Source organism: Procambarus clarkii, chromosome 55, assembly GCF_040958095.1.
Source record: "Procambarus clarkii isolate CNS0578487 chromosome 55, FALCON_Pclarkii_2.0, whole genome shotgun sequence".
Taxonomy (NCBI): domain Eukaryota; kingdom Metazoa; phylum Arthropoda; class Malacostraca; order Decapoda; family Cambaridae; genus Procambarus; species Procambarus clarkii.
The window spans coordinates 15648252-15660869 of record NC_091204.1 but is presented as its reverse complement, the minus strand read 5'-3'; the positions used below and the strand labels follow the sequence as shown (position 1 = coordinate 15660869).

The following is a 12618-nucleotide window of genomic DNA, read 5'->3' as shown; positions in this document are numbered from 1 at the left end:
GAAAAAAGGGAAGACTTGAAGATGTGGTTTCCATGCTTGAATACAGTAATCCAGATGGGGTACACCAGAAATTTATATAATTGAATCACTACCTTCTTTTCCTTCAGGTTTCCTTTTCCTTTTCCTTAAAGTTTAGAAGCATCACATGACAGTACTGGGAAGATGGGGACACCACAAGCATAGCTTTTGTCCTGTAACTACACTTAGGCAATTGGTCGGGGATGCAAGAACTAAGTCTTCAAAAATGTTACCCTTTGGAAATGCTGGACATTACTGCCTATAGGCTTAAACTTGACAACAAGTGCCTTTAAGAGTTTACACCACCTGCTGATGTAGACCTAGCTAAATGTAAACTTGGTCTCCAGAACTATTCACATACAGTACTTTGTGCCACTTCTTTTCCTTATGGTTATGGAGGTCTTCAGAGTGAGGGAACAGACTAGCCGAGATCTCATGTGACCTGGGCTGCCTTCTGGGGGTGGTCAGACACATCAGTTAAGTTTTTTTTCCCCAAGGGAATTATCATTATCATTATTTCTTTATGGTGCCTAATTTCCTCTATGCATTGCTCATATTACACCTGTGCTTTCTGGGATTCTTTCCCAGTATAATAGGTGATCTTTGATCCCCTACTTCCCTCTCCTAGTAGAGTAAACCAGTTTCTGACCTGTCTCCCAGTATTTTTTTATTTACTTGAATTGCCGCAGAGGGCCACTAACACTATATAACAGTATGTGACAGTGACGGATTAACAGAGTAGCAAAAGTAACATATGCTGTGGGCCCTTCATTTTCAAGGGCCTTGTACTAGAAGTTTGCAGGCTGTCTGGTGAAATTGGCATCTCACAATCTGACAATGCTGTTGTTTGCATGTTGGGGAGCTTCATGCCACATGGTCCATGATCATTACACTCTTCTAATCATTGGTGGAACTTCCTTTCTTGCAAACATTGCTCGAAACAATCCAGCAATCGCGCACCTATTATATTATCCAGTAATTTGTTCATATATCTTCGACACTATTTAAAAAGCAGTACAGTATTTACTAAGACCTCTTCTGAATCTAAATTTATCCACTTTGAATCCATAAGAACATTAGAATAAAGGAAACTGCAGGAGGCCAATTGGCCCATACATTGCGATGATTTCGGGGCATAGCATCCCCGTGGCTCGGTCCTCGCCCAGGCCTCCTACATGAGGCAGTTCTTATGTATGAACGACTTTGAGTGGATATAAATATGTCTTACTTATGTAAAAAAACAATGCCTGTATGTATTTTTTATTACTAATACAGTACTGTACTGTAATTTGAAATTGTATCATTATGCTTTCTTTCAGGATACACATTATGACAATTATAATTGCTTAAGTCCAGTAAGCCATAAATTATGAAGGTCATTCTCATTTAATAAGAATAAAATCTATATATCACCTATTGCTCTCCTTCAAAACAGCTTTAGTGTAAGTGAGCTGTGCAAGCTGGTTTGGAGTGATATTTCCCGAGCCATCTCCTAGTACATGGTCTAGCTCTTCTTGTAATCTGGCTTGAGATTCTGGGTGTTTGGCCATAAGATAGAGAAGCACAGCAGCATTATCAGCTGTCTGGAAAAAAAAAAAAGAGAGAAATGGTCAATAAATATCAAAGTAGTGCACAGTAATAAGAAATTGTTTAAATTAACTATACAGTGCTTATAATGCAAATTCTTTTTATAATGTACAGGTATCAGTAAAATTCCTTCTCTGCTTAAGGTATTACATTCTTTTGGACAGTGTAACCACAATGAAAGAGACTAAGTTCGTCTGGATTTGTACAGTTGACAACAAGAATAAACATGAATGTTGGTTATTTAGACCTCAGAAGGCCTTTGACACAGTTCTAAGAGATGCTACTTGGGAAGGTGAACGTGCATGGCATTGGAGGAAATGTACTAAAGTGACTAAGGCATGGCTGAAGACAGTTTCCTGTCAGCATAAAGTTGTAACTGCCAAAACTGTGTTGATTTAAAATATATCTTATCTGGAAAAGATCAAGGCAAATAGGGGGGGGGGGAACCTTCGACAAGTTGCCGGCTTCCTGTCCTCGTCGAGGCCACTAGGGTTTGTGGCCCTCGGGTAAATCTGGTAAATAAATGGTGTGAAGCCTGAGTGGATACATATTGTTAGGAGTGTGTCACACGACTGTACTAGACCAACTGCTTTTCATAATTTACATCAACACCCATGATTCTGCAGTGACCAGCAATATTTGCAAGTTTGCAGATAGGACAAACATTGGACATGTAATTACCTCAGTATAGTGACAGGATGAGCTATGCTCATGGTGTCCCATCTTTACAGTGTACTATCATATAAAGCTTTGAAACTACTGACTGTTTTACCTCCAGCACCTTCTCGCTTAACTTGTTCCAACAGTCTACCACTCTGTTTGCAAAAGTAAAGTTTTCTTATTTCTTCGGCAGCTTCGTTTAGTTGCTTAAATCTATGACTCCTAGTTTTTGAAGTACAAGTCTTGGGAATTCTTCCCTATCAATTTTGTTGATTCGTGTTACTGATTTGTATTTTTTTATTATTTATATATACAAGAGTTCTTACATTCTTGTACAGCCACTAGTATGAGTAGCGTTTCGGGCAAGTCCTTAATCCTTTTTTCCCTGGAATACGACCCTGTACAGGTAGTAGATATGAACACTACAATTATGTAGTGATCATATCGCCTCTGTTTCTTCTATCTCCTAGTTTTTGCATATTTAATGCCTCTAACCTCTCCTCGTTGCTCTTATAATGAATACAAAAGTAGACTGATGATATGCAAAAATATTTACACTCCAGTGCTGGGTATAGACATGGTAAATGCCATTTAATGTTAAAAAATGTAAATTCCTTAACCTAAGGAAAGGCAGCAGTGCTCTATACCATCTCGGTAATAAAGTCATGAGTAGCTCAAATTGTGAGACTCTTGGGAGTCGTGGTTAGCAGTGACATGAGGCTGAGACATTATGTATCAGTGCAAGAAATAAAGCAAACAGGGTGCTGGGATTTATAATATGAAGCATCAATGACATAAGCACAAATATCATTCTTTAGCTCTATATCGAGCACTGGCAAGAGCTCAATTAATCACCATACTATAATATCCCTTTGTTGTACAATTTCATACATTTGCATACAGTGCTTCATTCAAGTCACCCCCCTTACTCTTAGCCCTTCTAGAGAATGTAAATTAAACTTTCTTAATCTCTCTTCATAAAGAACTGAGATGGTATAGAGAAGTGCCTACGGATTTCTCAAGGAATTGGGCTCCAAGCTCATTGACGTCACCAGGGACCCAAGAGCTGCCAGTATTTTTGTTTCAGCGCCTCAGTGTGGCGATCCAGAGAGGAAACGCCTCGTGCATCCTCGGTTCCCATCCTGAGGCGGAGGAGCTTCAAGAGATCCATAACCTTTAAGCTCTCTTTGTATCAACCAATGTATATCTTATAACCTTTAAACATATACGTAATAAAGCAAAAAAAAATTAAAATGAAGGGGGGTGGTAGGAGAAAAGCACACAGAAACTGTATTGGAGGGGACCTAAACATTCCCTCTAATGCGTTATGTGTGGTTTCCTCTGAGGCTAAGGGTCCCCTTCTTCCAGCCAGAGGTGGTACTCCCTTCCTGTATATATATTATTTACTGGAAATTACCTTGCGTAGTCATCTGAATTTTACAGATTTTAAAATTATATAAAAATTAATAGTTTGACAAAGAGTAGGAAGAGGTTTCAGGACATGAAGTAGTATGAAATATAAAGCGTTCAGAGTTGGGATTTATTCGACTCTTAAATTCTTAGTACTGTACTATGATGGGGATACAGTACCATTGGTGTCTTTGACTAGATGACCATTGTTCTACAGTAGTTTGAATAGTTTAAAAAAAAAAATTATTTTTATTTTATATTTATTTATATATACTGTATTTACAGAAGTTCTTACATTCTTGTACAACCACTAGCATACACAGTTTCATGCAAGTCCTTAATCCTATGTTCTCTGGAATACGACCTGCCAAATCTTTTAACAGCCAGGTACACATTTTACTGTTGGGTAAACAGAGGCTACAGTTAACGCTCAGTAAAATGAGGAATGACGCTCAGTAAATCCTCCCTGGCTAGGAAACGAACCCAAGACAAAGTGCTTGCGAAACGCTAGGCGAGTGTCTTACCACTACACCACGGGGCCTGCTTTTAAGAAGAAAAGATTACAACCTCATCTGTCCCATTGTACATGCCAGCTTTAAACTTACTGTCTGTGTGCCACCAGGAATGAGATCCATCATAAATGTGACAACATCTTTGTGGGAAAGACCAGGCTCACGTATAAGCTGCTCGACCATGTTTAGGTGACAGTCTTGACTGTCAGAACTTTTTTCTTGTATTTCCCTTTCCATCTTTTGAGCAACATCATCACAAGTTCTGAAAAAAAAAAAAATCCAATAGCAATCTTCAATGTTCAGTAAAAGAACATTCCAGCAGTGTTGTTTTTTATATAAACTGTAGTTAAACTTGAATAAAGCATGATCTTCAGGTAATGAAGTTAATAACATAACCTCAGAGTTAAACAGTGTGAATTCACACACAAAAGTAACTAGGTCACAAAACGTATCCAATTGTTTATAAAGTCAAAGACTACATATTAATGTCTATGTCCCTTCTCAAATGAAACACCACAAAAGTAGAGTACTGAGAAAATTAAAAAGGTGTCAGTGCACAGCTAATGCCCTACTGTCAGATCTGAAGGGAGTTGGATGATAGTAAAATCCAAGGAACACACACCATATTTATACCATGGTTATACCAAGAAAATATTATCTAAGCATAAACCCACAATGAAACTGGTGCATGGATGTAACAAGGATAGAGTAACTGAATTCAGTTTATAGCATGAATTCAGTCTTTTATAAGACTGCATGCAAACCCAGCCAGGAAGTGAGAACTGTATCTAGATTAAATTAGGATGCCATCTGGTGGCATTTAGTAGTAGTGGCACAGGGAAGCTATTTGGTAGTGATCAGAATGCTACTTCGCCTAACTATACTGGTTTCACTTATGGGATCTACGCTTGTGGTTAAAGTATTTCTGACACCCTCAAATTTATCATTATCCATCAAAAGTCAGCTGTCAGTTACTCAACAAACTCTATGCCACAGTATACAGTATTTTGTAAATCGTTAACATATTCAAATGTATACTGTACATCTCGCATACTTTCTTCTACAAGCTCTACATTTAAAAACTAAACAAGATAACTTTACCCAATAAACACAGTAACAGAATACAGTATATACTATTTGGACGGATGTAGTATACAGGGGTTAGAATGTGAAGTATAACAAGCAGTGGTATGACAGTGTGTCACGGGTTGAATATTATTATATACTGTATGCTGATGAATGTTGAGGGCATTGGAGAAGACCTGCAGTATATCCAGAGTGTTTGTCACTGAATCACTATTGGAGTTAGACTGTCAATTCTACATTTGTGTTTGGCTTATATCCATGCTTCCTCCTGACCATGTGTTGGACACAGATTGCTGCTGGCAAGTTTGATTGGAGGGAGGGAATTATCAGAGGAAAGTGCCAAGCCATTACAACTATATAGCACTTGGAAGGGGTCAGGATAAGGATTTGGGATGGGACGGGAGGAAGGAATGGTGCCCAACCACTTGGACGGTCGGGAATTGAACGCCGACCTGTATGAAGCGAGGCCAGTCGCTCTACCGTCCAGCCCAAGTGGTTGGGATGAGAATGGGGGGAGAACGAAGTCCACATGAGAGTTCAGTACATATTTCTTGATTCTGGATGGAATGATCTCCAGTGCTTGCTATCACTCCATCGCTATTGCTATCCATCGCTTGCTATTGACCCTGCATCGCCAATGCAGTATGTCACCCTGGATGTTGCATGGCATGTCTTTCAGACCCAGTTGGGCCTTGCCTTACAGAGCAATCCAAGTGATGAGGTCAAAGTGGGTGCTTCATCATGTCTGGGTTTTAGTTTATCATGCTTCTGATTTATTGATTTGTGGCAAGTAATAATATGTCCTGAGGTAGTCCTGAATCAGTAGAATTCCATGCTTCGGTGAGATTTTTTTTTTTTTACCAAGGCAATAAACATAATTAATCAAGTTCAACATATGAACAATCGAAAAATGAACAATAACAGAAACAATACAACAAGAGACTAGGACGATTCCCATTTAAGTCTACTACTGTATTATTTGGGAAATAAGTTCTGAGTTAAATATAATTGCTACTTGTATTCAAAAAGATTAGTTATGATATCAAATACATGAATTAAAATTGCTCACTCTGTTAATATCTGCATGGAATCTTGAAGTTGCTTAAATATTTTTGTAGGATAAATCTTCCATAATTTAGAACCAGTTTCACTTTCCTTGATAGCATTCATGAAATCCAGAGCAGCCTTAATGATCACTTCCGGCTGTGAACCAGGAGAGAGATTGGGGTTAAAGCATCCAACTCGCTGATTCAAAGCAACAAGACATATACCTGAAATAAGAGTGCAAGTATATAAATCTTTAAAGGGAAACCATGTTGGATACTTGGATCTTTGTCATCCTATTAATTTTCAGGACTATGTTATTCAGTGACAAGGATAAACCATTTGTCTCATAACTTTACTGACAAAAATATTTTCTCTGGTGCTCATGAGAAATAGATCGATTGATCAAGTATTTCAAATAACAATTAACTTATTCCTTTCATTAATCTTGACCAAAAACAGAAAGCATCAATCATATAGAACCTATAATGAATGCTTGAGGATAATAGCTCTTAATCCCTTCATTTTGCATGTACAGTAGTTCTTATGATTTTAACTTTTTAAATGATTATGCCTTTTTCTTGTGACATTGAATCTCACCACCATGTTACAAGAATGAATACAACAATGGATAAACCACAGTAAGCAAACAAATGTCCAAAGCCAAAGAGAATCAGACTTGAAGAATGCTGTGGAATGGAGTGTCACAAGATAAGTTTAGGGGAAAATTCATACTGTAATTGTATGTAACTGACTTTCATTATAACTTCTCAAACCACATAATCAAATTTATAGATTATACTAAGGTAAGAAGCAAAAATAATGAAGAAATGATAACATTTTAGTCCGTTCTGGACCATTATCAAGATGTGATAATGGTCTAGGATGGAATGAAACCTCATAATTTCTTCATTTTTTTATATGTAATTTGGATGTCATATCTTCAGCCTAGTTATTGTGACATCATCTGCATAAGAAGCAAAATAGATTTGGCATCCTAGCAAAAGGACTGTTAATGGACTTTAATCCTAATCAAAAGATTGGCAAATGAAATTCTGTATTGGAAAATGAAAGACTTTGTATGTGGGACATAACATGATATACAGTATTGTTATCATAGTTGTGATACTACCATGCTTCAGACTGAACTGGGGCATCAGTCGTCAGAGATCATGGCCAAAAACATCGTCCTTTACAGTAATCAAATCCATGACTAATAGGTTGCAAAGTGACTTTGCTAACTATAAATAGCTTCTCCTCGTAATATTTGTATTTTTATCTGTGTAACACTGTAATTCAAAAGCAAATACTGTACTCCAATAGTGTGTCCATAAACAGAATACTATACTTACTCTCTAAAGACCATTTGCTTAATTCTTCTTGAAAATCTACAGTAACTTGCCCTTCACTGTTTCTCAGTTTAGATATCCTATAAATTTTGCAAGTATTTACCTCCTTAAAATTTTCTTAGATTAAGGACCTGCCCGAAACGCTGCGCGTGCTAGTGGCTTTACAAGACTGTAATTACCATATTTGTATCCTCACATTCCTTATGTACATTCTTGTATATGCATAAATAAATAAATAAATAAATAAATAAATAAATAAAATAAAATAAAATTGACATGACAGCAACTACATTAAGAGTCAGTGAAATCACACTAACGTGATACATATCAATGAGAAAATCAACTGGATTAACTAAGTCGTAGTGGTCCAGTGGTTAGCGTCAGTGGGTGGGAGTCTCGGTCGCAGGTTTGAAGTACCTCAGAGCTCCAGTTGATTTTTGCACTAAGAGTAATATAGCTGCTCCAAATTCTCAGAAGTTCTATCGCAAGCAGTTAAAAGCCCCCATTAATCCCATATGACATTCACAAACCTATTCACCAACCATTAATTATACCAGTAACAAACCCCCTAAAAATTCCACACTTACAGGAATCTAACATACTCCTGTAATAATAGTTAATCAGTAACTAATAGCAGTTATTCAAACTACCTGCAAGAATTCCAGAAACCGTTAAGCAGGCTTCTCGTCAACTAAATTGAGGAACTAAACTGGGTTCAACACGGGGTCAAATGGATGTTGGACAAGACATAAGACAGCTGGACACCCAGCATCTTGAATCAATTCCACTAGTGGTTCAGCGGCAAATACTATGGATATACCGTGTACGATTTCCAATGCCATTGACATTCACGAGCAATGATTGTAACACTTGATTGGTCGTCACACTGTCACATCATTCAGCATCATGCTAAATCTTCAAACCACTGCAAACTACATTCATGCAAATATACATATAGATAATTGCTATAGTGTTTTATGTCAACAAAACGAATGTAACAATAAAAATTATAACACATTGCTTCTATCTAGCTGAGTAAAATACCTCATGGAATTCATAGCAAACCAAAATGTAGAGTTGTAATACATCTTATTAAATCTTCACTTCTTTGCAGTGGGTTAATGAAAATTGAGCTTCACCTAAATTTTACTGCAAGTCGGCTTTTGTTAAAAATTAACCCCTTGATAAACAACAATGGTTGACAGCCAAAAATATGCCCTAGAAAGTGATAAATATATTAGTCTATTTATGTGAGAGAATGGTCTTTCAGTTTCCCTCAGCAGACTTTAGTAGCACATTGCAGAGCATCTGCAAGTTGTGCCCCCACAGGAAGGACCCTGTGGGGGTCTGGTGTGCCGGTCGGTGGAGCTGGTCGGCCGAGCGGACAGCACACTGGACTTGTGATCCTGTGGTCCCGGGTTCGATCCCGGGCGCTGGCGAGAAACAATGGGCAGAGTTTCTTTCACCCTATGCTCCTGTACCTAGCAGTAAAATAGATACCTGGGTGTTAAGTCAGCTGTCACGGGCTGCTTCCTGGGGATGGAGGCCTGGTCAGAGGACTGGGCCGCGGGGACACTAAAGCCCCGAAATCATCTCAAGATAACCCTTACTCGACCTAAGTGCACCTTGGGCCTGTACGCATTGCCCTCGTATTCACTACACTTGAACTGGCATTGTTGAAGCCATCAGCCACTGTAAAGTGGTGTTGTATGCAAAAGCACTCGGAGCAAAGCAAAATTCCACAATTTACAAGCTTGGAACTAGATAATTTTTTTTTTTTTTTTACAAGTACAGTATATAAATATTTTCATCTTGTTCAAGACTCAGCTCACCATTTATCTGTCCTATAATGATCAGTAGTAAATAAGTAAGCATTCTGTTTCCTTCATATAAATGGAAAAAGATAAAAAATTATATAGATCAACAAGGAAATAACACAAATCAATGTAGGAAAAAGGAACTACAGTACCAGTAAATTCATGTTTATCTGCAACTTGAAGACTAAAATCTACAAAATTCCTTGCTAGTTCTGGTGTATGCTTTTCATATTTGAAACTTCAATAGCCTTACTATTATACTAACCTGTCTAAAAAGTCCAGTGTCACCTGATCCATATCTTTAAGGTAATTAAGCACATTCTTTGGCTTCATAACAGGTGCTTGGACTCTGCTTCGTACTCGCCACCATTCCTCACCATTTCTGAAAAATGTATTCAATATAAATAATAATCTTGTGTGCAAAAAGCTGAGTGTATTATGGGTACACAGATGTACTGTGTTTATGCTTCTCCTGTACAATATAATATGGTATTTACCTCACGGGTCATTGCTGTTGACATTTAGTATTGAGTGTGTACATGTAGTATTGTATTGCAATGACATGTAGTATTAATTTTTAGTCTTTAATGTTTTTCCTGCCCGAAACGCTTTGCGTAATAGTGGCGTTAGGCATTGTATGTACTAGCTCTATCTATAAATCTATCAATGTTTGTATCATCTCTTGTATGTACTTTATCTGAATAAACATTTGAATTTTGAATTTGAATGTCTTGTGAGTTCTCAGATGAGTTTTGTCCTAGCTTCAATGGATAGGGTGGGGTTATTTATTTCTGGGAAGAAACTACATTCCAGTTATCTGTTCTACACTGTTTTTTGAAAACATGAATTTGTTGCCCCTTGTATCAAATTTGACAAGGTAGGCCAGGGTGTACCAAGCATTTTCAGTATTTTAAATATCTGCCTTTTCAGCAGATGGAGATTATTTTTCAATACCTGCTTGATGGGGTTCTGGGAGTTCTTCTACATTCCCCAAGCCCCAAGCCCAATGGTTCTAAGCTTTTTGCCAGTCTACAGGTTTGGAGTTTTTTTTACTCGCCTGTACCACCCGTTGTATGGGCCACAGGATGGTCAGTTTTTTGGTGCCTTGCTTTCAGATTTTCTCCTAGTGACAGTATGATGGTTCTTAGCACTACTCCTCTCTTTTTCTGTCACTTGTCCTCAGTTTCTGTATCTGTGATCCTTTGTTTTTATCTTGGTTGCTTGTGGATAGGCTTCTTTTTCATGCTGAATGATGTCACCTTATATCATTCGACCTTGGTGGAGCAACTGCTATTGGTGTTAAGGTATTGTCAGCTACATTTCATAAGTTGTTTTGGGTATTTTTTCACCTCTGGCCTGCTCATGCTTCTCCCGAGCCGACTTGGTCTCTGGTCAATGTTTTGTTTTTCTTTTCTCCTCAGTTTTCTATTGACCCTTAGGTCAGGGATTGTTTCTTCAAGACTTTATTTTTGTTAGCGCTTGTTTCCATTTGCCAGATTAGGGAGTTTCATGCTCTGCTCTGCTCTGAAAGTGGGGTTTGCCCTTTGGCCCCACAAGTCAGCTTCTTCGCTTACTCCCCTCTCCGTCCTTTCCGGCTAAGAATGAGATGGCTGGTTTGTTTACCTTGCTGTTTATTTGTTTTGGTTTGTATACTTTTCTGGTGGCCTTTTCTTGGTTAAGGTTGGCCTTTTCTTCTTTTTCTTGGTTCCAATACCCTGATTCTTGCACCACCTTAGATGGGGAAGAGGCAGGTTTTGGCCTCTGGTCTCCAGTAGGCTTTTATAAATCAAAATGACCTGATGAGAATTCAATTGGTTTGAGTTTGCCAGGTAGCAAGCACCAAGGAGCACCAACAACTCGCCAGAAGGTGACATTTTGTTACATTTAACATGGAGTTTTTTTCCAGTTTTTGCTACTCTTGCTTTATTTGTAAATATTATTTCAAATATTGTAATTTAAATTTGTAGCTAAATTGCAAACGATGAGTTACAATAATGTGGCTGAAGATATGATGACCAAACCACACACCAGAAGATGAAGAAATGACAACGTTTTGGTCCGTCCTGGACCATTATATACAACTTGACAATGGTCCAGGACAGACCAAAACGTCGTCATTTCTTCATCTTCTGGAGTGTGGTTTGGTCATTGTAGCTAAACTGTTCTACAGTTCATAGCTGGTACTGTACTATGAATCCAACAAGTTTGAATGTGATTTCTTTCCTAAGGCATCTAGGTCTACCATATGAGGGCATGTGTATCTTGTGTGCGAGTGCAGTCTGACCTTTCATTATTCGTGCATTTTCACTGGTTTTCCTTCTGATATATAGTATTATAATTTGTGAGTTGAACACTTGGCAAGAGTAAATCAATGCATCATGTGTTCATCAAGGTCTCAACCAAAAAAGCCTTGGGTTCAATTTCTACACCAGACCAGAAGCATTTGGGCAATGGTTTCTTTCATCTATAAATAAATAAATAAATAAAATAAATAAATAAATAAATAAATAAATTTTTATTCAGGTAAGGTACATACATACAAGGTAAGATACAAAAGTTAATGGATTTATAGATAGAGCTAGTACATACAATGCCTAAAGCCACTATTACGCAAATCATTTCAGGCAGGAAAAACACTAAAACTAAAACTTAATACTAATTGAGATTAAAGTATAAATTGTGTTGAGAAAAAATAAGAAAAGAATGGAAACAAAGGGGGGGGGGGGACATGGCAGAAAAAAAAGCAAAAATAAAATTTGGTCAACAAAACAGCATTGTTTAAAATAGAAGACGTGGGTTGACATTTTCGGGGTGAGGTAGGTTACATTGAGTTAATTAGGTAGTGTTTAGTTTTTATCTTAAACTGGTTGGGAGAGGTACAGTCTTTAACATTATTGGGAAGGTCATTCCACATTCGAGGTCCCTTGATTTGTAAAGCATTTCTAGTTTGAGTGAGTCGTACTGTTGGAAGATCAAATAGGTATTTGTTTCTGGTGTGGTGCTCATGGGATTTGTTACAACCTTCTAGGAAGCTTTTAAGGTCAGGACTGACATTACAGTTCAGCGTTTTATATATATAAAATACACATGAGAGGATGTGCAGGGACTTTATATCTCACATATTCAGAGATTTGA

The 12618-nt window shown here is 37.7% G+C and overlaps 1 protein-coding gene across 3 annotated transcripts in view; it reads right to left on the bottom strand.

Annotated features, from left to right (window-relative positions):
* Positions 1-12618, bottom strand: part of LOC123755114 (probable cytochrome P450 49a1) — a 36754-nt gene that overhangs the window by 4503 nt on the left and 19633 nt on the right. For all 3 annotated transcript variants that reach the window (XM_045737605.2, XM_045737598.2, XM_069305498.1), the window contains exons 4-8: positions 9749-9865; positions 7670-7746; positions 6343-6544; positions 4281-4449; positions 1432-1601 (exon numbers count right to left, since the gene is read on the bottom strand). In XM_045737605.2, the coding sequence (XP_045593561.2) occupies positions 1432-1601; positions 4281-4449; positions 6343-6544; positions 7670-7746; positions 9749-9865 (735 nt within the window). The remainder of the gene's footprint in view (positions 1-1431; positions 1602-4280; positions 4450-6342; positions 6545-7669; positions 7747-9748; positions 9866-12618) is intronic.